General features: G+C 38.6%; 1 protein-coding gene across 2 annotated transcripts in view; it reads right to left on the bottom strand.

Annotated features, from left to right (window-relative positions):
* Nucleotides 1-6,512: 6,512 nt before the first annotated feature.
* Erlec1 (endoplasmic reticulum lectin 1) overlaps nucleotides 6,513-27,038 on the bottom strand; it is a 46,516-nt gene continuing 25,990 nt past the window's right edge. Inside the window, exons 7-14 of one of the 2 annotated variants that reach the window (XM_087909228.1) lie at nucleotides 24,357-24,580; nucleotides 24,135-24,264; nucleotides 15,250-15,411; nucleotides 14,535-14,594; nucleotides 12,708-12,832; nucleotides 10,249-10,326; nucleotides 9,979-10,054; nucleotides 6,513-6,732 (exon numbers count right to left, since the gene is read on the bottom strand). In XM_087909228.1, the coding sequence (XP_087765354.1) occupies nucleotides 6,661-6,732; nucleotides 9,979-10,054; nucleotides 10,249-10,326; nucleotides 12,708-12,832; nucleotides 14,535-14,594; nucleotides 15,250-15,411; nucleotides 24,135-24,264; nucleotides 24,357-24,580 (927 nt within the window). In that variant the 3' untranslated portion in view covers nucleotides 6,513-6,660. The remainder of the gene's footprint in view (nucleotides 6,733-9,978; nucleotides 10,055-10,248; nucleotides 10,327-12,707; nucleotides 12,833-14,534; nucleotides 14,595-15,249; nucleotides 15,412-24,134; nucleotides 24,265-24,356; nucleotides 24,581-27,038) is intronic. The other variant, XM_048427587.3, reaches the window with a different exon arrangement.

A 27,038-nucleotide genomic window follows, 5' to 3' on the forward strand; every position in this document is an offset into this window, starting at 1 on the left:
ACCAGATGATTTCAGCTCAGAATTCTAAAAGACGTTCAAAGAAGAACCAATACTCCTCCTCAAATTATTCCACACAATAGAAACAAAAGGAACATTGCTAAACTCTTTTTAATGAGGCTACAATTACCGTGATACCCAAACCACAGAAAGACATTACTAAGAAAGAGAATTACAGACCAATCTCACTTACGAACACTGATGCAAAATGCTAAATAAAATACTGGCAAATCGAATCCAAGAACACATCAGAACCATCATCCACCATGATCAAGTTGGCTTCATCCCACAGATGCAGGGATGGTTCAATGTACGAAAATCTGTCAATGTAATCCAACATATAAACAAGCTGAAAAATAAAAACTACATGGTCATTTCATTAGATGCCAAAAAAGTTTTTTGACAAAATACAACATCCCTTCATGATAAAGGTCTTGGAGAGAGCAGGGATACAAGGAACATACCTAAACATAATTAAGGCAATATACAGCAAGCCAACAGCCAACATCAAACTAAATGGAGAGAAACTCCCAGCGATTTCATTGAAATCAGGAACAAGACAAGGAAACACTCTCTCCATATCTATTCAGTATAGTTCTTGAGGTCCAAGCTAGAGCAATAAGACACCAAAAGGAGATCAAGGGGATACAAATTGGAAAAGAAGAAGTCAAACTCTCACTGTTTGCTGATGATATGATAGTTTACATAAGTGGTCCCCAAAATTCTACCAAGGAACTTCTACAACTCATAAACACTTTCAGCAATGTAGCAGGATACATGATTAACTAAAAAAAACCAAAAACAACAACAACAACAACAAAAAACACAGTAGCCCTCCTGTACTCAGATGACTCAGATGATAAAAGAGCTGGGGAAGAAATCAGAGCATCAACACCCTTCACAATAGCCTCAAATAGCACAAAATATCTCAGAGTAACTCTAACCAAACAAGTGGAAGACTTGTATGACAAGAACTTTGAAGAAAGAAACTGAAGAAGATACCAGAAAGTGGAAAGATGCTCTTGGGAAGGCAGAATTAATATACTAAAAATGACAATCTTACCAAAAGCAATCTACAGATTCAATGCAATGCCCATCAAAATCTCAGCAAAATTCTTCAAAGATCTCAAAAGAACAGTACTCAATTTCATATAGAAAAGCAAAACATCCAGGATAGCCAAAACAATCCTGTACAATAAAAGAACTTCTGGAGGCATCACAATCCCTGACTTCAAACTTTACTACAGAGCTACAGTACTGAAAACAGCCTGGGATTGGCATAAGAACAGACAGGAGGACCAATGGAACCAAATAGAAGACCTGGATATCAATCCACACATCTTCGAACATCTGATTTTTGACAAAGAAGCAAAAAATATCAAATGGAAAATATAAGGCATATTTAACAAGTGGTGCTGGCATAACTGGATATCAACATGTAGAAAAATGAAAATAGACCTATATCAATCACCATGCACAAAACTCAAGTCCAAGTGAATCAAAGACCGTAACATAAAGCCAGCCACACTGAACCTTATAGAAGAGAAAGTGGGAAGTACACTCGAGCGCATCGGCATAAGGAACCACTTCCTAAATAGAACCCCGGCAGCATAGACACTGAGAGAAACAATTAATAAATGGGACCTCCTGAAACTGAAAAGTTTCTGTAAAGCAAAGGACACCGTCAACAAGACAAAACGACAGCCTACAGAATGGGAAAAGATCTTCACTAACCCCACATCAGACAGAGGTCTGATCTCCAAAATATACAAAGAACTCAAGAAATTGGACACCAAAAGAACAAATAATCCAATAAAAACATGGAGTACAGACCTAAACAGAGAACTCTCAACAGAGGAATCTAAAATGGTAAGATCCTATCTTATAACGGTAAGAATGGGCAAAATCAAAAACACTGATGACAACTTATGCTAGAGAGGTTGTGGGGAAAAGGAAACACTTCTGCATTGCTGGCGGGAATGCAAGCTGGTACAACCCTTTTGGATGTCATTGTGGCTATTTCTCAAAAAATTAGGAAATAACCTTCCTCAAGATGCAGTAATACCACTACCACTTTTGGATATATATCCAAAGGATGCTCAATCGTGCCACAAGGACGTGTGCTCAGCTATGTTCATAGCAGCTTTGTTTGTCATAGCCAGAACCTGGAAACAACCTAAATGCTCCTTGACTGAAGAATGGATAAGGAAAATGTGGTACATTTACACAATGGAGTACTACACAGCAGAAAAAATTAATGACAGCTTGAATGTTGCAGGAAAATGAATGGAGCTAGAAAACATCATACTGTGTGAGGTAACTCAGAGACAGAAAGACAATTATCACATGTACTCACTCATAGGTGGTTTTTAAACATAAAGCAAAGAAAGGCAGCCTAGAAACCACAATCCCAGAGAACTTAGACAACAATGAGGACATTAAAAGAGACTTACATAGATCTAATCTACATGGGAATTGGGAAAAGACAAGATCTTCTGAGTAAGTTAGGAAAATGGGGACTTGGGGGAGAATTGAAGGGGCGAGGGGATAGGTAAGGAGGGGAGCAAAGAAAAATGCAGAGCTCAATAAATATCAATAAAAAAAAGAAAAACAACTGTGGTCAGGCAGTGGTGGTGCGTGTCTTTAAGCGCAGACCAAGGCTGGCCTAGTCTACAAACTGAGTTCCAGGACAGGCAGGACTGTTTCACAGACAAACCGAATCTTGAAAAGTCAAACAAAACAAAACAAAACAAAACAATTGAGTGCCAGTAACCCAGCTATCTGAATTCTTTTAATGTCGAAGATGTGTTCACAAGTGTTGGAGTGCATCATAGCTGAAACAAAGCTTTGAAAATAACTTAAAGTTAGTTTAAGATGTTTTTGTTAAATAGCTTTGTGATGAAAAACCTAAGAAGACAATGACAATCTAGAGTTTTAAAAGGCAAATAGTTGAGTGAGGAACTCCTAAAGGTCAGGAATGAAGAACAAAGCAGCCAAATTATCACCAGCTGACATGCTTTTTTTGCTAGGATTGGTTGATGACCACAGGTGATGAGTAATTCCTTATGCCCATCTCTACCCTCAACCTCCTGATACAAAAAACTTTTGGTGAGTGGGTATGTACCCTAAAGTAGAGCTGACTGATTCTTTTTCATACATATAAGTTTAGATTTGTGATTCCTTTAAGATTTGTTATAAGATTATCTTTCAAGGAAAGTAATAAAGTGATTGTTCTTTCTTTGTAACTGCAAAATGCAGACTGCCAGTAAATGAATTTCTTGCTTGCTTACACACTGTTAATCTGTAACAAGTTGCTCGGGTGTTAGTGAACGCGGGTTCTTGGGATTTGTTTTTCACCTGCAATATATCAAATGTTTACTCCTGTAAAGGATATGGAAAACATGACAAATTTTACTTATACTCATTGTAACCATTCACTTGAAAAACAGAATGTAGCCACATTGTAATTTTTATATTGCCTAAAAGATTTTGCTGGGGTATATAAGCTGTAAGGAAAAGAATATATAGAGAGAGTTAAAATGAGTTAGAAGGAAGACAAGAATGAGTTAAAAGGAAAATATCAAGAATAAAGATAAAATTAGAAGGAAAACATCAAGAATAAGAGAAGGAAATCACCAGGAAAATAAAGAATAGAGAATGAAAAGAATAAATGTCTGAAGGAAATAATCAAGTGTGTGTGTGTCTTTCCCCCTTAACTCCCTCAGATAGAAAAGTCATAAAAGAACAACTCTGTGGATTCCCTCTGAGTCCTGTGCTGCTGGTGGCTGGCCCTCCAGGCAGTGATACCATATATACTTTTGAACTCTTGAGATTTGAAGGGTGCCCAGGTTAGTAAACTGAAGCGGTATAGCTGGGTGTGGAAGCTGAACCCTGCCCACTTCCTTGCCTTAATTGTCTCTTTCATTTGACTCTATCAGTACTGTCTTCTATATAACTGATAAATCAAGTATTTACCAGAGTTCTGGGAGCCATTCTGGCAAACTTTTGAGACCGAGTAGCAGGTCTTGAGAATTTATAATTTACATCTGGCTGATTGAAGGTATTATAATTCAGGGACTGGAGAGATGGCTCAGTGGTTAAGAGGATTTACTATTCTTGTAGAGGACCTGAGTTCAGTTCCCAGCACCCACATCAGGTAGCTCACAACTGTCTATAATTCCAGTTCCAGAGGACTCAGTGTCATCTTCTGGCCTCCATGGGTATTGCACACATGTGGTGCACTTATAGGCAAATAGGTCCACACATATACATATAACTAAAAACAAGTGAAAAACAAAGAAACAAAAACCCCAGTACTTGCAAAAAGCATATGATGTGGGGGAAGCCTTTTGAGATTGAGTCCTTTACTTGTGATGTTTGAGGCTAAGTCCAAGAAGCTAAGTGTAAGAACTAAAATGAATACTCAAAGGTGCTGAACTTGGTTATTTTTGGTTACCTAGGGCATTCTATGCTATGTAGGAACAACTTAATTTTTCTTTCTGATATAATTTATAATAAACTAGAGAGGGTTTGGTTGAACCTAGAGTCCCTGCCTCAGCCTTCTACAAGCTAGGGTTAAGTTACTATGTCTGGCCATTTATCTTTTTTCTTTTCCTGTGTTAGAGATGGGATCCGGGATCTAGTGCATGACGGGCAGTGCACCGATGAACTGCTTCCCCAGTTCCCAGCTGTAAATCCGTTTTTCTCTTAGAGCAGTACTTCTCAACCTTCCTAATGCTGTGACCCTTCATAACAGTTCATGATGTGCTGATCCCAACTGATGGATATTTATATACTGTGTGAAAAATGTATTACTGTGATTGTTGTAATAAAAAAGCTGAACGGCCAATAGCTAGACAGGAGGTATAGCTAGGATTTCTGAAAAAGGAAAAAGAAAAGGAATCTAGGTGTACAAGAGACACCAGGAGCCATGGAGAGGAAACGGGAGGTGCAAGATGGAAGAGAGGTAATGCCATGTGATAGAATGTAGATTAATATAAACGGGTTAATTTAAGTTATAAGAGCTAGTTAGGAATAAGTCTAAGTTATGGGCAAAGCTTTCACAATTAGTAAGTCTCCGTGTCGTAATCTGGGAGCTGGCTGGTGGGACAGAAAAAGACTTATTATACCCAACCATAAAATTATTTTTGTTGTTACTTCATAACTGTGATTTTGCTATTCTCATGAATTGTAACACAATTATCTGTGTTTTCCAATGGTTGTAGGTGACCCTGTGAAAAAGACTCATTCGACCCTCAAAGGCATCATAAACAAGGTTGAGAACCACTGTTCTAGAAATGGACTTAGGGTCTTACATATAGTAGGCAAAGGCTTTAGCACTAAACTTCCTCACTCAGCCATTAAGGAATTTACTTATTTCTGAGACAAGGTCTCCTGCAGCCCAGACTGGCTTCGAACTCACTATTTAGCAGAAGATGACCTTGAACTTCTGATTTTCCCATGTACATTTCACTATAAAGTATATGCCACTAGACCTGGCCATAAGTCTTTTCTCAGTATAGCTTTTATTAAAAGTATTGTTTTTCAGGAATATTCTGGTCACATTTTTTGTTTTGACTTTTTAATTAGGTTCTCACTTTGCAGCCCTGGTTGGTGCAGAATTGGCCATGTAGGGATCCCTCTGCATCTACCTGCTTAGTGCTGGGCACAAAGGCATAAACCCCAACATCCAGCTCTTTAGTTTTGGTACTTGAACCCAGGGCCTCAAACATGCTAATGTGCTCTATCTCTGAGCTACCTGCTCCCCAGCCCCTTATGGCTACTTTTCTGTGCTTGTTCAGATAGGTGTGTACAAAATAAATGCAAAAAGGATAAAGGAGAAAAGAAACTGAATAACCTGTCATTGACTAAATGAAAAGGCTGCTTATGAACATTTTATTCTTTTTGAAATGAATACTATGTTGTGAAACTATCCACGACTAGGACTTATAATATACAGCGGGCAGGTATGACAGAGAGCCAGCACAGCGACTTTTAGGAGGGGCCGTTCTAACTTAGGGAAGACACTAACCGTCAGCACCAGACACATGTGCTGGTAATAAACTCACAAGAAGAAAGAATCATAAAATTAAGGAAGAGGAGCAACCTGTCATAAGAAAAGAGTTTCTTGAGATAACAGTGGTGTCAGGTCATCTGTGAGGCTCTACTCTGTTCCCACTTCGAGTTCAGTACCTGACATAGAACAGCTGCCACAGAAAAATTTGCTGATAGGCTTTCAGGCACTAGAATTTTACACATTTTACATAGCCGCTCATATAAACACTCTCCTAGCAACTTCTCTCTTCATTATCTTTACTTCATTAGCTCCTTATATTTGCTGTAATTTATACAATAAGTATATTATTTAAAAGTACTTCAACAAGTACAAGATTATGTACGACACTGAATAGGATAGACTCGAAACTGCTTGGATTAGATCTTGAAATCACATTATCCAAGCAAAGTCAAAATGAAATCAGTTCATATAACACCAAAATAAATGAAATGAGACAGTGTCTGCCTTACAAGTTTATCAGTAACCTCTTATATACACATGTATTTCACAGCATGGCTGCCAGTCCTTCCACAGACAGGGTCCAATGATGAGACTCTACAGTGAGACATGGTCAGGAGGAAGTGATGACTTTCAATCACCTTTTTAATTTAGTTTGGGAGAGAAAGAAGTCCATTTTCATCAGCTGTATCCAGGATTTTACAGATTACTGGAGATTCAACCTGAAGAACAAAGACAATGACATTAGAAACTAACATATCTTCTCCTCAGTGAATGTATTTGCTAACTGTACAAGTTCTTCATTTGGATAAACCACCCAACATTTTCCCTACAAATTAGGCTTTTTTTTTTTTTTTTGAGATAGGGTTATTCTAGCCTTGAACACTTACTTGGTAATCTTGAGTGTTGGGTTATAGACAGGTTCCATGATGCCTGGCATTAATAAAGATAACTGAAAAACTATTTTTAATCATTCATATAAAATATGAGATAGGTAAAGAAAATATAATTTTTTTTTATTTCTAAGTAAATATGCCAATGGAGACAAAGTAGAAAGGATGGGAAAATGTATGGAGTTTGTAGTCAGAATTTACCTGACTAGAACAGAAAAACATTATGGCAAAATAACCAGCTCTATTTAAAAGATGAGAAAACACTAACTTCAAGATGAGTCAGCTGCTATGAACTAACAAAACGAAACCCAAACACATACCAGGAAAAACAGTAGACAACATGTGACTAGAGAAAACTCAAGTAGAGAAAAAGAATCAGAAGAATTCAATGGAACCCTCTAAATGTGGCTGACAATGAGGGCGGACTGAGAAGCCAATGATAATGGCACTGGGTTTTGATTCTACTGCATGGACTGGCTTTGTGAGAATTTAGTCTGTTTGGATGCTCACCTTCCTAGGCCTGGATGGAGAGGGGAGGGCCTTGGACTTCCCACAGGGCAGGGCACCCTGACTTCTCTTAGGACAGGAGAGGGAGGGGGAGAGGGAGTGGGAGGGAAATGGGAGGAGGGGAGGAGGTGGAAATTTTTAATTAAAAAAAAAAAAGAATTCAATGGAATAGTAAGAGATGGTAGGTGTTTCACAGATGGACTCAGCCACAAACAGGACATAAAAAGGAAGTGCTTAGTGAAACTGGTGAAAGATAGCAGAAATGGCCTGCATTTACAAACAGGGTAGGCTAGCGGAGAAATGTAATCAAAGGAAGTTTCTGAGATTTTGAAACAATTTCCAATTAATATGTTTAATTAGGATTTCAGGCTGGGCAGTGGTGGCGCACGCCTTCAATCCAAGCACTTGGGAGGCAGAGACAGGTGTATCTTTGTGACTTAAAGGACAGCCTGGTCTACAGACTTAGTTCCAGTACAACCAAGGCAACACATAGAAACCCTTTTTCTAAAAACAAAAACCAAAATAAATAAATAATTAAATAAATAAACAAATAAATAAGAATTTCAGAAACAGAAGAAAAAAAGGAATAGGGCAGAAAAAATTTTTTGAGGAGATAATGGCCAAAATAATAAATAATATTTAATAAATATTAATAAAATATTTAATTTAATAAATAATAATAAAATTTGTATGAACCCACAAGTCCTAGAAGCTATATATAGTTCAAAGGACAAGAACAGAAAATAGGATACTTAGAACATAATCAAAGTTAGTATTATAGAGTCTTTAGAAAAAAATCTAAGAGGGTTTTTCCATGACTCTGAGGTAGCAAAAACTTCTTAGGACACACACACACACAAAACAGTACCCATAAAAGAAACAAAAACAAAAAACTGAGCATAACAGATTAATACAGTTTTGTTTATAAGACCACATTTTAAAAGGTGAAGCTGCCACAGAGTATAAAAAAGGTGTGTACATTACAAAGAGCTTGTATCTAAAATATTTTTGAACTCCTAGAATCAAGCCATGAAAAGATAAGTAACAACTGCAAAACTGGGTAAGAGATTGATAATGATTCTATTCCTTCACCTCTGAAGGAATAGACTGATTATGTCGTGGGCCCTGTCTCTGGCCTGCCTAGTCCATTTGTACCAAGAAAGAACCTCCACACTCAATTTCTCATCACTCTGGCTGCTTAGTAAGAAGCTCAGACTTTTCATGTCTCTGTGATTGTCTACTAACTCCTTTCTCTTGGCCTGCTGCCTACTGATCCTGGGTTGTCTCTTCTGTACTTAGACTTGAGCTTTACCTGTTTCTGCTACTGCAATAATTTATGTATCTCAAATTTTATTATTCATACAATGTATTTTGATCAAATGCCCTTCCTTTTAAGTTTTGGTACAGATAAAAACAGTATTGAAGAAAGTCTTCTTAACCATTTGAATATGTATCAGAATAATTTTTTCTTTATTAAAGTTTGGTTAGATGTAAGGCTTCACAAAAGTATATGAATGTCAATAACGACATAAAAAAGTGTTCAGTACCATTCTTTGTATGAGGAATGTAAACTAAACCCATTACAATGACTAACAGAGAAGACTGGAAATAAAGCTAGTGAGGATATGGAGTAACTAGACTCTCATGCACTGTAGGTAGATTAAAATGGCACTAACATTTTGGTGAGTCAATTGGTAGAATGTATTTCATATGACTTAGAAATTCCACTCACAGGTATTTATTCATAATGAATGAAAACACATAACCAGAGAAAGACTTGTGAAAATAGTTCATAGTAGCCTTATTCATCATAACCAAAAAAAGAAAAAAGAAAAACAAATCAAATGTCTATCTGCAGAAGAAGTGATTAAGCAAGCGCAGTATAGTGTAAGAAGAATGTAATCTGGCAATGCTAAGAGAATGAAGTACTGATGTATTCAACACAACTATGTGTGAAAAGCCAGGCACACACGGGATCTCCATTCATGAGGAATCCTGAATGAAGTACATCTAACCTATAGTATCAGAAACAAGAAAGAGGTATTCTTTGGCAGTGGGGTATGAGAGAATTTCCTGTTGTGACAGACCTTATTTCAGGTGATATTTATAAGGCCATTTAAAATGGTTAAATATTATCAAACTTAGCATTTAAGATCTGTGCTTTGAGACATGATCTCAGATGTGTTAACCTGGCCTTGACCTCCTTATGTGGTTGATGATGGGAACAACTTATCATCCTGCCTCCACCTCTTAAACACTAGGATTACAGATTTCATACCTAGTTGGTTTTATACAGTGGTAGGAATCGAACACAGGGTTTCACGCATGCTAAGCAAACACTCTACCAACTGAGTAGATCTTTGTGTGTTTTATGCAAATTATACCTCAAAAGAAAAACATGTCTATTAAATGCCTTTGTAGATTTACAACAAAAAAGTCAAGTATGTTCAAAGTTTAAATATTTTCATTTAGTGGGACTGGGATTGAATCCAGGACCTCCCACACTCTAGACAAGTGCTCTCCCACTTAGTCCCTAAGTGAACTCTTGATTATTTTCATTTAACTTACCCCAAGAATATACTGGCAGGAGTGAGGCTCGAGCATATACACAGTAACAGCATGAGGAGAATCTGATTCTTTACACCTAAAATACAGAGCACTTTAAGGCATTGCCTATGTCATAAAAAATAGTATTTTGTTATCTTATTAAGGTATTAAAAATCTTTAAATGGACCCAGAATAATTTAACCTAAATAACACAACTGAATAATTATTTAGTTATTACATCTCATTGTGAAACTTCTGTCAACGAAAAGTAGATAAAAGGATTCAACTTACTTTAGTTTTACGGTCACCTGTCTGGGTTTGTCAGTTATATCACAAATATCTCCATTTCCATAAAAATGTGACACCATCCTGAGTTGGAGAAACACACAAGCTTTATTACAGCCTTATTAATTAGAATAACTGTAATGGGTAGGTAAGAAGGTTACACCACAGAGTCAGATTTTATAATGAAAATACAAATTAAAGAAACTTTGTATTGTCTTTCTTAATGCTGTCCATATTACATATGGGTCAGATTCAAGTTTCTGAGGTTGGTGTGGTGGCTCAAATACTTCTAATACCAGCCCTTGGGAGGATAAGGGTGCAGGACGGCTGTGAGCCTGAGGTCAGCAGGGCTAACAGTAAGATCCTATCTCAATCAAGCACTCAGAAAAACAAACAAAACAAAGTAATACAGTTTTAAAGTTAGCCATTTTCCCAGCCCAGTATATTATTTACTTAGTGAAGCAATTGTTCCTTTCTGTTTTTCATCAAGCTAATCCCATTAAACACTAAATATATATGGGACAGAAAAGCAGGCCTCTGCCAAAGTATAACTTTCAAAGTGAGTAATATTCAAAGAAAAGTTTTATGTTTTCCAGCCGCACTATTCTAGGCTCCAATGTTGAACACATGATGCTAAAAGCTATATTTCTTTTCCAGGAAACATACACCTAAAATAATGTCTAGCACACTCAACTCTTAAATATCTCTATTTGAATTATCCTAAATTTGAGTCTGATCAGCCTGAAAAGTCGGCATATTTTGAAAGTAATTTCTCAATATTATCTCTTCCAGGAAGAAACAATATTTAACATTTAAGAATGAACAAGATTTAATCTTTTAAAATCATTGGATAAGGGACTACAAGAAAAGATGAAGTTAGTTATTCTTGGGTAGTAAGGTTAACTTACTTCTGGTAGTAATAAAACATACCCACATAGCACAAAAGTTATGTGAACAGTACCTCGGAAAAACTAAGTAACAAGGGGGCAATAACAAAGTATATTTAACAAGTTAAAAACTTACAAACACAAATGCTTTAGAAGAGCCCTAGTTCTAACTGAATCAAATAATTATTTGAAGTGCAAGGTAGCTCAGCATTAGAGCACTTGCCTAGCAGGGATGCTGGTTAATCATGAAGGGATGCTGGGTTCAGTTTCTATCACTATACAAAAGAATAAAGATGGCTCAGTGCTTGAAAGCATTCACTGTTCTTCCAGAGGATCTGGCTCAGTTCCCAGCATCTATGTGGCAGCCCACAAACGTCTGTGACTCCAGTTCCAAGGAATCTGACCCCTTCTTCTGGCCTCTGTGGGCAACATGCATGCATATGGTGCACACACACATACATTCAGGCAAACACACATACACACAAAATAAAAACAAATATATCTTAAATATCAAACAAAACCACACAAAAAGAATTAAATCATTGTCATTAACACCACTGCCAATCTTTATTTTTTAAACATTTTTAAAAAAGACTTATGTATTTTATGTATGTGTGCTCTATCTGCATGTATACCTTTATGCCAGAAGAGGACATCAGATCCCACTACAGATGTGGGATATTGTGGTTGTTGGGAACTGAACTCAGAACCTCTGGGAGAGCAGTCAGTGCTCTTAGCCACTGAGCCATCTCTCCAGCCCCCTTAAAGTTTTTTGATTGTTTGTTTTTGCTTATTTTTAGTATTTATTTATGTATGTATTTGGGTGTTTTGTCTGCATGTACATCTGCACACCCGAAGAGGGTATCAGATTCCATGGGACTAGTGAGTCTCCATGTGGGTGCTGGGAATTAAACCCACATCCTTTGGTAGAACAGCCAGTGTTCTTAACCCGAGGCACCTCTCAGCCCTATCACGGCAGCCTTACACCATTATCACTGTTAAAGGCAGCAGGCAGGTTAGTGAATGTTATTACTAGGCTAGGTTATTTTATTTAAATGTCCTCATGACCTTATTGGGATATACTATTAGACAAGTAGGCTTACAAATTATATAATTTGCACAAAATATTACTACTGAAGATCCAGCCAGAATTTGAACCCAGATTGCCTGACTCCGAGACTGTGGGTTGGTGTTTTATTTTTGGAGACAAGGTCTCTCTACATAGTCCTGGCTGGAAATCAAAATGTGCAGCTCATTACTGTGATCTTGAGCCTGGGCTGTTCTTTCCCCAAAAGAAAGGGATCTAAAGGCTGTCCCCTAAAAATAACACTGCTCTAAAATCTAAAATGTTACCTGTGTGTTTAATTTTTTTTTTTTTTTTGAGAGAGGGTCTTTCCACATAGCACTTATTGTCCTGGAACTCACGCTGTAGACCAGGCTGGCCTCATACCCACAGAGATCTGCCTACTTCTACCTCCCATGTGCTGAGATTAAAGACATTCAGCACCTTGCCCTGCTCTGTATATTCAAAATTTTAATTTATCAATCTTTTGACTATTAAAGGCAAATAGTTTTTACCTGACTGTCTGGGTGCCATCGTCTTGAAGATGATACGCTCTAGCCGTGTTTTTCTTGGCCCATTCAACATGCTCTTCTTGGTTCCATGTTCCCACAACCACAGATGTTTTCCCATTGTCTTTGTCCTAGTATTTAGAAAAATACTAAATTTTAAAATTACATTCCTCTTTCTATGTGTGGGCATGTGAGTAGGCATGCTCAGGGTATCAGACTTCACATCGGGTTCCTTTACCAGGTGAGCAGCCGTTTGAGACTGATGGTATTTGTGGTAATGCACGTTTGACATGAACAGAGATGATTATAAGCCCCAGTCCCCATCTTCATCCGTTCACTGGATAGTGATGCGATGATGTCAGTCAAACTCAGGAAACAAATTGAAATGATCTTTACTCTGTTTCTCTGAATAATGTCATTTCTAGTTAGCCTAGCTCCAGATGGAGTAACTTGTTAGTCAGTATTGTTTCCCTTTCCTATCTCTCTGTTGTATCGATTCCTTCCTGGGGAAGCTTTTCTTTAGATCCTTCTTTTAAAAATTATTTATCATTATTGTATGTATGCAGGGTATATACATAACTGAAGGCACATGCATCTGCAGTGCTGTGGAGGTAGGAGAGAACAACTCTTGGAAGCTGGTTCTTTCCTTCCACCACAGGATCTGGGGCTCAAATTCAGTCTTTAGACTTCTGCAGCAAGTTCTATTAGTGCTGAACCATTTTGCCAGACCCTTTCTCTTTGAATTCTTCTCTAATACGTTTACTGCCAATACCTCAAACAAAAATTTAATTGATCATACCTATTTTATACAATCACATACATACTACTATGCTGTTCTGAGAGAGTGACACCAAATCCAGGACCTGTGCATACTGGGACAGTGCTTTACAATCAAGCTACAGCCCTAGCACTGCTACTGTGATTCTCAACTGTATCTCTGCTTGCCTTGAATCCATCCCCCCAAAACATGTGTTGTAAACCTAATTCCTAGAATTACAATGTGGGGAAGTAGAACCTAAGGGAGGATATGTAAGTCTTGAGTACTGTATTTTTATAAGAGGTTGTTAAAATTCCCATCCTTTCTATCTTAAAAAAATCAATTTATTCATTAATTGTATGTGTATGGGTATCTTGCCAACATGTATGACTGTGCACTGCATTCATGCCTGAAGCCCATACGACCAGAACAGGATGTTGAGTTTTCTGGGACTAGTTACAGATGATTGTAAGTGACCATGTGGTGCTGGGAATCGAACCCTTTGGAAGAGCAGTTATTGCTCTTAATCACCAAATCATCTTTATAGCTCCCAATCTCTCTCAGTCTTTCTTCCTCTTGGTTTGTGTCATTAGACAAAGCAGTCAGAAGGCCCTTGCCAGATGGTAGACACTTTGACTTTTAACCTCTAGAAATGTAAAATCTACTTTCTTTTCATATTAAGTTATCCAGCTTGAATAACAAGGATGACGCTAAGAAGGATGCATGGATCACCCTAGGAAGGGGAAAGAGTTGAGATTTCCTGGGTACACATGGGGGCAGGGAGGGTGGCAGTAGAAGGGAGGGGATGGGGATAAGAACATGAAGGAATGGGATGATTGAGCTGGGGGAGGAATTAAAGGCATGCACCACCACCCCCTAGCTGAGCAATACGTTCTTAACTGCTGAGCCAAATCAGCAGTCTGTCACAGACTTTAAAGACTTTAATCCAAGGCTGCTGATGCAGTTCAATTTAAGAGCACTTGATATATCCACGAGGCCCTGGGTTTGAGCACTGCAAAACAAATAAACAACCTAGATCTATTCAGGGGTAGAACAACGTAAGTGCTATTCTATACCTCATGATATTGATGTACATGTTTGCCATAGCAGAATTCATATTTCCACCAACCAACACCCTAAAGGAAAGAAACAGAAGAAGTTATTCAGAGAGAAGGAAGACTGCTGTAACAATATCACTTGATAGTGGGAAAATATGTGATTTTTATAAAATCAATAGTATAACAAAAACAAAACATGACAGCCTGGTCTACACAGTGAGTTTCAGGCCATCCAGGGCTGTATGTTGAGTCCTTGTCTCCAAAATTACAGAAACAAACCAACAATAAAAATTCACTAAAAGGAAAACAAAGATAAATACAAAGAATTAACTCTTTCAGAAGATACCTAAGACAAAATTTTCACCTTTGAGTGTATTTATAGTGGCTTTAAAAGCAAGAAGCAAAACATTACCTTTTAAGCTTAGGCCAAGTTTGAATTGTGACTGTTGCATAACTAATGAGAAACAAATCACTGATGTCCATCTAAGAATCAACTCCTACATGACGATCATAGGAAGTCAAGCTTTTATGAATAAAGATAATATAATGGGTGTGGATTAGATTGCAGATATGTGGGGGATGGGACTACAGAAAGAAAGTATCCATTGGAGATGGCAGGACCCTGCATTTCTCTGTAGACACTTTTGTTCAGTTCTTCCAATGACTATGGTTAGGTAACTGCCACACACAAGGTTGTAAGATAAGTATTTAAGCTATAGTTTCACTTTCTTACCCCATGAAAACAGTAAGAGCCACTAAGGAACTCCTTTATGAGCTGGTCATCTGTCAGCTTCGATATATGGGTTGTTCCAACGGTGAGCATTGGCTGAGAGCCAACAGCAATAGGTTTGTGGATGGCTGGAAATCTCTCTTCTTTTGTAGATGGAAATTCTTCCTAAAATTAGCCAGATGTGTTTATGAACTTTCATGAAATGAAATAACAGCTGGCTATTACTTTAACATTTAACAGAAATTTTTCCACTTAATTTTAAGGTTTTAAGAAAATGGACTTTGTGACAATAGAGAAGAGTCAAGACAAATGTAATTTCAGTCTCAAGTAACAAGTATGATAATTCTCTGGCACACATAGGGAAAATTTCCACTTCTTGTTGCTTCTTGTCTTCCTTTTGGTAAGTACTTCGATACTTAACTAAGGTTTCCATCCTTACATCTAATTTTGTAGAAGTCATTAAGGGTAAAGCTAAGGTAACAAGCAGGGTGAAAAGGAGTTGGTTGGGAATGAATAGAATCAGCAGTTACAATTACTCAAATGTAGCTGAATCTGGTTGTAGATCTGGAGGAACTTGTAATTTACTAGAGTAAATCCAAAGTAATAAGGGTGCCCAGAACTAAAGACTCAAAAAGGAAGGGGTAGATGAAACTGACTTTGACAAAGAACTGCAATGTGAAGATTTTACCAAGAGAACATTGTTGAGTCAGCCAAGAAACATGAAAAACTTGTGATGTGACTTAAATATATGCTTTGTGTTTGTGTGCATGTGCATAAGGACTTGAAGAAAAGACTCATCAGGGGAAATATGTAGGGCTGTGATATTTAAAACTAAAGAGATCAACTATTTTTTTATGCTGGAAAACTATAACTAAGAGGTCTGTATGTTGCCTTGTAGGTATAGGTACTGAGCAAAGGTGTGCACGTGCACATGGGAGGAGAGAGAGAGAGAGAGAGAGAGAGAGAGAGAGAGAGCGAGCGCGCCTGTCACTCAGGCTACCCAAGGCTACAAAGTGAGACCATGCCTCAACAAACAAACAAACAAAACAACACTTAGGTTTCTTTTTTCGGGTCAACTGGATAGAGAATAGCTTGTTTTGTACACTGTGACTATTCTTGCTGTAAGCACAGTACTTTAAAAGCAGTGGGAAAATGGGGTGCAATGGAACATGATTTTAATCCTTGCACACAGGTGGCAGAGGCAGGTGGATCTCTGAGTTCGAGCCACTATGGTCAGCACACTGAGTTCCAGGGTAGCCAGGGTTACAGAAACACCTTGTTTCAAAATTAAAAAACAAAACAAAACAAAACAAACAAAAATAGTGGGGAAGATAAGGGTTCTGAAAAAACGGAAAAAAAAATGATGAGTGCGATATAACTGAAAAAAAAAAAACATGTGGCCAAGCCCAACAGACAGATGAAGAGGGTAGGCAGTGTATCAATAGGAAGTACAAAGAGGTGGTTAAAGGAGAACAACCGGGACACTTTCCCCGACCCCCTTGACTCCCTGGTCACCCTGCAGTGGTGGCTCCACCCTGCGGAGCTCTCCCGCCTCCCATCCCAGCGTTCATCCAGGTACACCTTCCTCTCTTCCTCCCTTTCCCCTGGGGCCATAAGATCTCCCCAGCTCAGCTGCCTTGCTCGCTGGGCCTGGGCTGTGGGCACAACCCGGCAGGAGGCAGTTCCTGTGTTTTGATAGCCTGTCTGAGGACAAGTGGGCCCTGTGTCAGCTCAGCCACATTCCTGGCCAGCAAGGGGCACTGATCTTCTAGCAGACATCCATTGGAGGAGGGGACAGCTGCCTTGAGCACTGGGTCTGGGCTGTGAGTGCCACCTGGCAGGAGGGAGTGCCTGTGTTTCAATAGCCTGCCTGAGGAAAGGTAGGCCTTCTGTCAGTGAAGTCCCTGCCCAACAAGGGAATCTGATCCAGTACCAGAAGTTCCAATAGAGAGCATTTGAAGGAAGAGATGGGCAGACACCAAGGCAAGAACTCCTCCAACAATCTGAAAAACAACATGAAAACACCAGATGCCAACGACCTTACAATAGAAGGACTTGAACACCTTAATCCAGAAGAAGTGGAAAAAAATGCCATTATGAAAGCAATAGAGTCCCTTAAACAGGATATGAATAACTCCCTTAAAGAATTGGATGAGAGGTACAACAAAAAGTTTGAAGAAATGAGTAAAAAATGGATGAGAAGTATAACAAAAAGTTTGAAGACATGAGTAAATCCGTGAATGAGACACAGGGAAACCAAGAAAAAACAATCAAAAAGGTAATGGAAACAGTTCAAGAATTGAAAACTGAAATGGAGGCAATGAAGAAAATACAAACTGAAGGCCGACTAGATATGGAAAATATAGGTAAACAAACAGAGACTACAGAATCAAACATAACCAATAGAATACAAGAGATAGAAGAACGAATCTCAGATTATGAAGACACCATAGAGAAAATAAATGCTCTGATCAAAGAAAACAGCAAATCCAACAAATTCTCATCACAAAACATTCAAGAAATCTGGGACACAATAAAAAAACTAAATCTAAGAATAATAGGGATTGAAGAAGGAGAAGAACTGCAGATCAAAGGCCCAGAAAATATATTCAACAAAATTATAGAAGAAAACTTTCCCAACCTAAAGAATGATATTCCTATGAAGGTTCAAGAAGCATACAGAACACCGAATAGACTTGACCAAAAATAAAAAAAATCCCTCGCTATATAATAATCAAAACACAAAACATACAGATTAAAGAAAGAATATTAAGAGCTGCAAAGGAAAAAGGTCAACTAACTTATGAAGGGAAACCTATCAGACTTACACTGGACTTCTCTATGGAAACCATGAAAGCCAGAAGGTCCTGGATAGAGGTACTGCAGAAATTAAGAGACCATGAATGCAAACCCAGACTACTATACCCAGCCAAGCTATTGTTCACTATCAATGGAGAAAACAAAATATTCCAGGATAAAAACAAATTTAAACAATTCGTAGCCACAAATCCAACCTTACAGAAAGTAATAGAAGGAAAATCGCAACCCAAGGAATCCAACATTGCCAACACTGCCTACAATAACTCAGACATCTAGCGACCCTTCACAAGCACAACTCAAAGAAGGGAAACATACAAACTCTACTAAACAAAAACAAAAAAAATAAAAAAAATAATAACCGGAGTCAACAACCACTGGTCATTAATATCACTTAATATTAATGGACTCAACTCATCTATAAAAAGGCACAGACTAAGAGATTGGATACGAAAACAGGATCCAACATTCTGCTGTTTACAAGAAACACACCTCAACCACAAAGACAGACATCTACTCAGAGTACAGGGTTGGGAAAAGGTTTTTCATGCAAACGGACCTAAGAAACAAGCGGGTGTGGCCATTCTAATTTCCAACAAAATTGACTTCAAACTAAAATCAATCAGAAGAGATGGAGACAGACATTTTATACTCATAACAGGAACAATTCATCAGGAGGAAGTCTCAATCCTGAATATCTATGCCCCTAATATAAAAGCACTCACTTATGTAAAAGAAAAACTTTTAGAAATCAAGGCAGTCATCAAACCACACACACTAATAGTAGGAGACCTCAACACACCTCTCTCACCAATGGACAGGTCAATCAGACAGAAACCCAACAGAGAAATAAGAGACTTAATAGAGGTAATGAATCAAATGGACTTAACAGTAATCTATAGAACATTCCACCCAAATAGGAAAGAATATACCTTCTTCTCTGCAGCTCATGGAACCTTATCAAAAATTGATCACATACTTGGAAACAAAGCAAACTTCCACAGATACAAAAAAATATTAGTAACCACCTGTGTCTTGTCAGATCACCATGGAGTAAAGTTAGAATTCAATAACAATTCTAACACCAGAAAGCCTACAAACTCATGGAAGCTGAAGAGTCAACTACTGAATCACCCCTGGGTCAAGGAAAAAAATAAAGAAAGAAATTAAAGTCTTCCTTGAATTTAACGAAAATAAAGACACAACATACTCAAACCTATGGGACACAATGAAAGCAGTGCTAAGAGGAAAGTTCATAGCACTAAGTGCCCAATTAAAGAAAACGGAGAAAGCACACATTGGAGACTTAACAGCACACTTGAAAGCTCTAGAAAAAAAAAGAAGCAGACTCACCCAGGAGGAGTAGAAGACTGGAAATAATCAAACTGAGGGCTGAAATCAACAAAATAGAAACACAGAGAACAATCCAAAGAATCAATGAAACAAAAAGTTGGTTCTTGGAGAAAATCAACAAGATTGATAAACCCCTAGCCAAACTAATCAAACGGCAGAGAGAAAACATGCAAATTACTAAGATCAGAAATGAAAAGGGGTACATAACAGACACAGAGGAAATTCATAGAATCATTAGATCTTACTACAAAAGCTTATATGCCACAAAGTTGGAAAATGTACAAGAAATGGACTGGTTTTTAGATAAGTACCATTTACCAAAGTTACATCAAGACCAGGTGAACAATCTAAATAGACCTGTTAGTCGCGAAGAATTAGAAGCTGTTATCAATAACCTCCCGACCAAAAAAAGCCCAGGACCAGATGGTTTCAATGCAGAATTCTACCAGAACTTAAAAGAAGTGCTAATACCTTAATACCTTAATGTATTTCACAATATAGAAACAGAAGAGTTATTGCCAAATTCTTTTTATGAAGCTACAGTTACCCTGATACCAAAACCACATAAAGACACAACCAAGAAAGAGAATTATAGGCCAATCTCACTCATGAACATCGACACAAAAATTCTCAACAAAATCCTGGCAAACCGAATCCCAGAACACATTACAAAAATTATCCACTATGATCAAGTAGGCTTCATCCCAGAGATGCAGGGCTGGTTCAACATACGCAAATCTATCAATGTAATCTATCATATAAATAAACTGAAAGAAAAAAACCATATGATCATTTCATTAGATGCTGAAAAAGCATTTGACAAAATTCAACATCCCTTTATGATAAAGGTGTTGAAGAGATTGGGGATACAAGGATCATACCTAAATATAATAAAAGCAATATACAGCAAGCCGACAGCTAACATCAAACTGAATGAAGAGAAACTCAAAGCCATTCCATTGAAATCAGGAACACGACAAGGCTGTCCACTCTCTCCATACCTCTTCAATATAGTGCTTGAAGTTCTAGCAATAGCAATACGACAACATAAGGGAATCAAGGGGATTCGAATTGGAAAGGAAGAAGTTAAACTCTCGTTATTTGCAGATGATATGATAGTGTACATGAGCAACCCCAAAAACTCTACCAAAGAACTCCTACAGCTGATAAACACCTTTAGTAATGTGGCAGGGTACAAGATCAACTCCAAAAAATCAGTGGCCCTCCTATACACAAAGGATAAAGAAGCAGGGAGGGAAATCAGAGAATCTTCACCTTTCACGATAGCCACAAATAGCATAAAATATCTTGGGATAACTTTAACCAAGGAAGTGAAAGACCTATTTGACAAGAACTTTAAGTCTTTGAAGAAAGAAATTGAAAAGGATACCAGAAAATGGAAAGATCTCCCCTGCTCTTAGATTGGGAGGATCAACACAGCTAAAATGGCAATTCTACCAAAAGCAATCTATAGATTAAATGCAATCCCCATCAAAATCCCATCAAAATTCTTCACAGACCTTGAAAGAACAATAATCAAGTTTATATGGAAAATCAAAAAACCCAGGATAGCCAAAACAATCTTATATAATAAAGGAACTTCTGGAGGTATAACCATCCCTGACTTCAAACTCTATTACAGAGCTACAGTACTGAAAACAGCTTGGTATTGGCATAAGAACGGAGAAGTCGACCTATGGAATCTAATAGAAGACCCAGATATTAACCCACAAACCTATGAACACTTGATTTTTGACAAGGGAGCTAAAGGTATGCAATGGAAGAAGGAAAGCATCTTTAACAAATGGTGCTGGCATAACTGGATGTCAACCTGTAGAAGAATGAAAGTAGATCCATATCTATCACCATGCACAAAAATCAAGTCCAAATGGATTAAAGACCTCAACATTAACCTGACCACTTTGAACCTGATAGACGAGAAAGTGGGAACTAGTCTATAAGACATAGGCACAGGAGACCACTTCCTAGGTAGAACCCCAGTAGCAAAGACAATAACAGAATCAATGAATAAATGGGACCTCCTGAAACAGAGAAACTTCTGTAAAGCAAAGGACACTGTCAGTAAGACAAAAAGGCTACCTTTGGACCGGGAGAAGATCTTCACCAACCCTTCATCAGATAAAGATCTGATCTCCAAAATATACAAAGAACTCAAGAAACTAGACACTAAAACTCTAATTAACCCAATTAAAAAATGGGGTACTGATCTGAACAGAGAATTCACAACAGAAGAACTTCAAATGGTCAAAAGACACTTAATGTCATACTCAACATCCTTAGTGATCAGGGAAATGCAAATCAAAACAACTATGAGATACCATTTTACACTGGTCAGATTAGCTAAACTCAAAAACACCAATGATAGTCTATGATGGAGAGGATGTGGAGTGAGGGGAACACTCATCCATTGTTGGTGGGAATGCAAACTTGTGCAGCCACTGTGGAAATCAGTGTGGCGGTTTTTCAGGAAACTGGGAGTCAACCTACCTCAGGACCCAGCAATTCCACTCTTGGGAATATACCCAAGAGATGCCCTATCATACCACAAAAGCATTTGTTTAACTATGTTCATAGCAGTACTATTTGTAATAGCCCGAACCTGGAAACAACCTAGGTGCCCCTCAATAGAAGAATGGTTAATGAAGGTGTGGAACATATACACATTAGAGTTTTACTCAGTGGTAAAAAACAATGACATCTTGAATTTTGCACACAAATGGATGGAAATAGAAAACGCTTTACTGAGTGAGGTAACCCAGACACAAAAAGAGGAATATGAGGAGAATGTACTCACTCATAAGTGGATTCTAGCCATAATTAAAGGTCTTTGAGCCTATAACTCTTGATCCTAGAGAAGCTAAATAAGAAGGTGAACCTGAAGAAATTCATATAGTTATCCTCCTGGATATTGGAAGTAGACAAGAGTGCCAGGCAACATTGGGTGCACAGGGGCGGGAGTGGATGCAAGGGGAGAGGGTTAGAGAGAAGGGAGTAGGGAAGGATTGGGGAAAGCTTGGGGATTGGGTTGGGGGGGAGGGAGGAAGGATGGATATGGGAGCAGGGAAGTATATATCTCAACTAAGGGAGCCATTTTAGGGTTTACAAGAGACCTGATTCTAGAGGGGTTCCCAGGTCCAAGGAGAGATCCCCAGATTGTTCCCTGGACAGCAGAGGAGAGGGTGCCTGAACTAGCCTTGGCCCATAACCATACTGAAGAATATTTTGCATATCACCATAGAACCTTCATCTGGCAATGGATGGAGATAGAGACAGAGACCCAAATTGGAACACTGGACTTAACTCCCTAGGTCCAAATGAGAAGTAGAAGGAGGGAGCACGTGAGCAAGGAAGGCAGGATCAGAGGGAGATGAATGGAGATTGAGACAGAGACCACATTGGAGCACTGGACTGAGCCCCCAAGGTCCAAATGAGGAGCAGAAGGATGGAGAACATGGACAAGAAAGGCAGGACTATGAGGAGTGCGTTCACTGACTGATACAAGAGGACTGATCTAATGACAGTTCACCAAGGCCAGCTGAACTGGGACTGAACGAACATGTGATCAAACCGGATTCTCTGAATGTGGCCAGATTCTCTGAATGTGGCTGGCATGGGGACTGTCTGAGAAGCCATTGATAATGGCAATGGGACTTGTTTCCTCTGCATGTACTGGATTTTTGGGATCCCAGTCAGTTTGGATGCTCACCTTCCTAGACCTGGAGGGAGGGGGGAGGAACTTGAACTTCCCACAGGGCAGGAAACACTGATTGCTCTTAGGGCTGGAGAGGGAGGAGGAGAGGGAGTGGGGGGGGGAGGAGAGGGAGTGGCGGGAATGGGAGGGTATTGGGAGGAGGGGCAGAAGTGGAAACTTTTATAAATTAATAAAAAAATAAAAAAAAAAAGGAGAACAACCGGCTGAAGTGTAAAATGCTAAGAGCTGGAGCTAGGGCAGCTCTTTTTTTTTTTTTTAGCTTAATTGGAACAACTACTTAGAAATTTAATAGGATGTTAAACAGAAAATATTATGTGTGAGACTGGAGAGCTAGATCAGCAATTAAAACACCTGCTGCTCTTGCAGAGGACCTGGGTTGGGCTCCAGAACTCACAGGGCAGCTTACAATTGTAACTCCAGTTTCCAGAGGACCAGACTCTTCTGGCCTACATAGGTACCAGATACGCACATTACACATGTATATGCATGTAGGCATTCACATATAAGCATACAAATAAAATAAATCTATATAAAATTTTTAGAAATTATGTAATTGTATGAGAATGTTACAGTTTCTGAAAAGTATAATTGTTTAAGTGCAAGAAAAAGAATTGAAATTATTCAAATAATTAGAATTAAAAATTTGAAGTCAATAAAATAAATTGCCATTATTTTTTTTTTAAACATCGCATGAAGAGAGGTTTCTTTTTTTTTTTAAAGCTTTATTTAACTTTATTTCATGCGCATTGGTATAATGATGTCAGATTCTCTTGAATCTGGAGCTACAGACAGTTGTGAGCTGCCATGTGGGTGCTGGGAATTGAACCCGGGTCCTCTGGAGGAGCAGTCAGTGCTCTTAACCACTGAGCCATCTCACCAGCCCCAATAAATTGCCATTATTATGCTACAGAAATAACACATTGATACAGGTTCTGAAACATGGAAAAAGAAGCACTGAGAAAATATAATTAGCTAACCCTCATACCTCTTTATTTCTCCTAAATGGCACCCTCAGTATCTCTTCTTGCTGTTCCAACTGTCTTAGTGTGAGGGGTTTAAATGGAGATCCTGGCAGTGATTGACAGAATATATCATTCACAGGAGAGGCTCTGAACCTATTCAGAAGGAAAAGCAGCATTAAGGCTGAATGTGAACGCTCCCAAGCCCATGTGTGCTGTGTGTTTAGAATACTGAATGATCATCGTACCTGTATTTAGGGTGACTGCACAGGAGTGGTGTCAAGATGACAACTTCATATTCACAAGTGGTAACTTCAGCTACTGAAAGGATTTCATGCTTAGATTCAGGATGGCATATGTACATCACAGTGCTTGATCTGGGCCGGTTCTGTTTCAGACTACAAGGTGTACCATTGCCCATCCCCACAGGATAGTACGGTGTCATCTGACCTTCAATATTCTTAGTAGGGATCTTAAAAAAAAGTGTAGGCAGATTTTTTTATTAGAAATTTGAGGTGGGTTTGAGGGTGGGGGAAGTATTTATTTATTCTGAAAGAAAACTACATTTTATTTGTAAACATAAGATGAAAATGTCTGTACTTTCTTTTAAGTCAGCCCTAATGTTCTTATTCTTAAGTTTGCGAGTATATTTAAGGATAGTATAATACAGAACCAAGTATTTGATGCTAAAATTAAATATTAAGTCAATGTACATTTAAATGAAGAGTACAAACACAAGATTAATGAGTTATTGTCAAGAATGTTAAGGAAATAAACTAAACTAACAAAAATATTTACTATACTGGTCTGCTTAGCTCTTTCTTCTCTAACCTTGTAGAGAATATTGTTCATAATTTAGATTCGACAAGTTTTAAGGCTGATTTCCAAGTAGAGCAGATAGTGAAAAGGAAGAAAAGGAAGAAAGCAGAGGTATTCTTTGAAGTACAGGAATTTTACACAATACTACTCTGAGTCACCATTTGATGGACATATATGAAGTACCTACAACATGTATATACATGGCAGCTTTGCACTGCACAGAGATAAAAGACAGTTCCTACTCTTTGGTGCAGGAGAATTATCTGTATTCTGTCAATCATGTATTTTAATAAAACGCTGATTGGCCAGGCAGGAAGTATAGGCGGGTCAACCAGACAGGAAGTAGAGGCGGGGCAATGAGAATAGAATAAGGCTAAGGAAGAGGAAGGTCCCTCCCCCATTCCTGTGCAGACCACCGAAGAGGCAGCATGTAACTTGCCCAGCTGAGAAAGGTACGGAGCCATGTGGCTAATATAGGTAAGGATAATGGGGTAACATAAGTTATAAGAGTTAACAAGAAGCCTGACCTAATGGGCCAATCAGTTTATAATCTTTTGGAGTCCTGTGTGTGATTTCTCTTTGGGATTTGCCGGTTGTGGGGTACTGGGCGGGACGGAAACCCCAACAAGCTGGCCCCCTCATACTACATATGGCGCCCACATGGATAACTGAATCCACAGAAAGCTTGAGAAAGCTTGGGAAAGAATAGAGTAAAGCAAAGTTTTGTTGGTAGCAGCAATTTCTCAGGTCTACTCTGCTTGCTAGAGGCAAGCAAGCACTCTCATCTAAGGGAGACTTCCTGACTCAGCTTCAGCTGCAAAACCTTGCAGCTCTTTTAAAAGGTCCTGTTACAAAACACTTAAATGGTGTTGATGAAAAGCTGAACACATGCTTTTCAGTTTTCAGCCGTAGCAGGAAAAAAGCTGTGCCATTTTAAAATACTGGCTTTCTGGGCCGTCCTGCCAGGGCAAACTCTGACTCTTTCAGGCAGGCAGTCCAACTGAGTATGGTCTGTGAGCAGAATGCTGCAACTTGCTTCTTGGCAGGGACCTTGAAACACTGTAGAGTTGTGAAGATAAAAATGGCTCTGGCGGTACCTCTGCCATGAAGCTGGAAAGCTAAGGAATGTGGTCAGAAAAAGAGAGATATACAGTAAAGAGAGATTTAAAGACGAAGAAAACCTCTAAATGGTTTACAGTGTGTTAAAAATATATGCAGGCTAAAAGGTTAAAATCATTAAAAATAAAAAAAAAGAAAGGGAGATATAGGGTGTGGTGGTACACACCTTTAATCCCAATGCCCGGGAGGCAGAGGCATATTGACCTCTGTGACTTCAAGGGACAGAGGTAGAGATTGACCTCTGTGACTTCAAGGTGTGGTAGCACACGCCTTTAATCCCAATGCCTGGGAGACAGAGACAGACAGATCTCTGTGAGTTCAAGGTGTGGTAGCATACACCTTTGAGCCCAGCACTGGGGAGGTAGAGACAGAGGAATCTCTGTGAGTTCAAGGATAGCCTGGTCTACAGAGTTATTCCAGGACAAAGATATATACAGAGAACCTGTCTCAAAAAGCCAAAAATAAAAGTAAAAATAAAAGAAATAGAGGTTAAAATAAAGCTGCATAGAGATGGAAAATATACAGAGAATCTTGATACTGTATGCTATTGTACTCTCTTTGAATTGTTTGATTGCTGAGGAAGGAGCAATAGCTGCTAAAAGACTTTTGTTTATAAATGCTGCTGAACTAAACCAAGATAGGTATTTTGAAAATACCTTGGTTTCAAAACTGAAGTCAAAAGGTATGTTACTTTGGAGAAGAGATTTTGCTTTTGTTTCCACAGAAAATGAGAGGCTCTGGATTTATTCAGAGTTAAGAAAAATCATCTTTGGCCAAGGGAGACCACCTGAGCAATCTCCGGTAGGAACAGATGGCCCAGATGTCTGAGTTCTACATCCAGAACGGATTCAAGGCGCTGCCTGAGATGATCAAGACTCACAGGATACTCCAGTCAGGACTCGATTATAACTCTAAATTTTCTTTAGGTCCCCATAAGATCATCAGCGCCCCCAACCAGCAGGAAGTAGCCTGAAATACTACGCCCACATTCC

This window comes from Myodes glareolus, chromosome 8 (assembly GCF_982192425.1).
Source record: "Myodes glareolus chromosome 8, mMyoGla1.1, whole genome shotgun sequence".
Taxonomy (NCBI): domain Eukaryota; kingdom Metazoa; phylum Chordata; class Mammalia; order Rodentia; family Cricetidae; genus Myodes; species Myodes glareolus.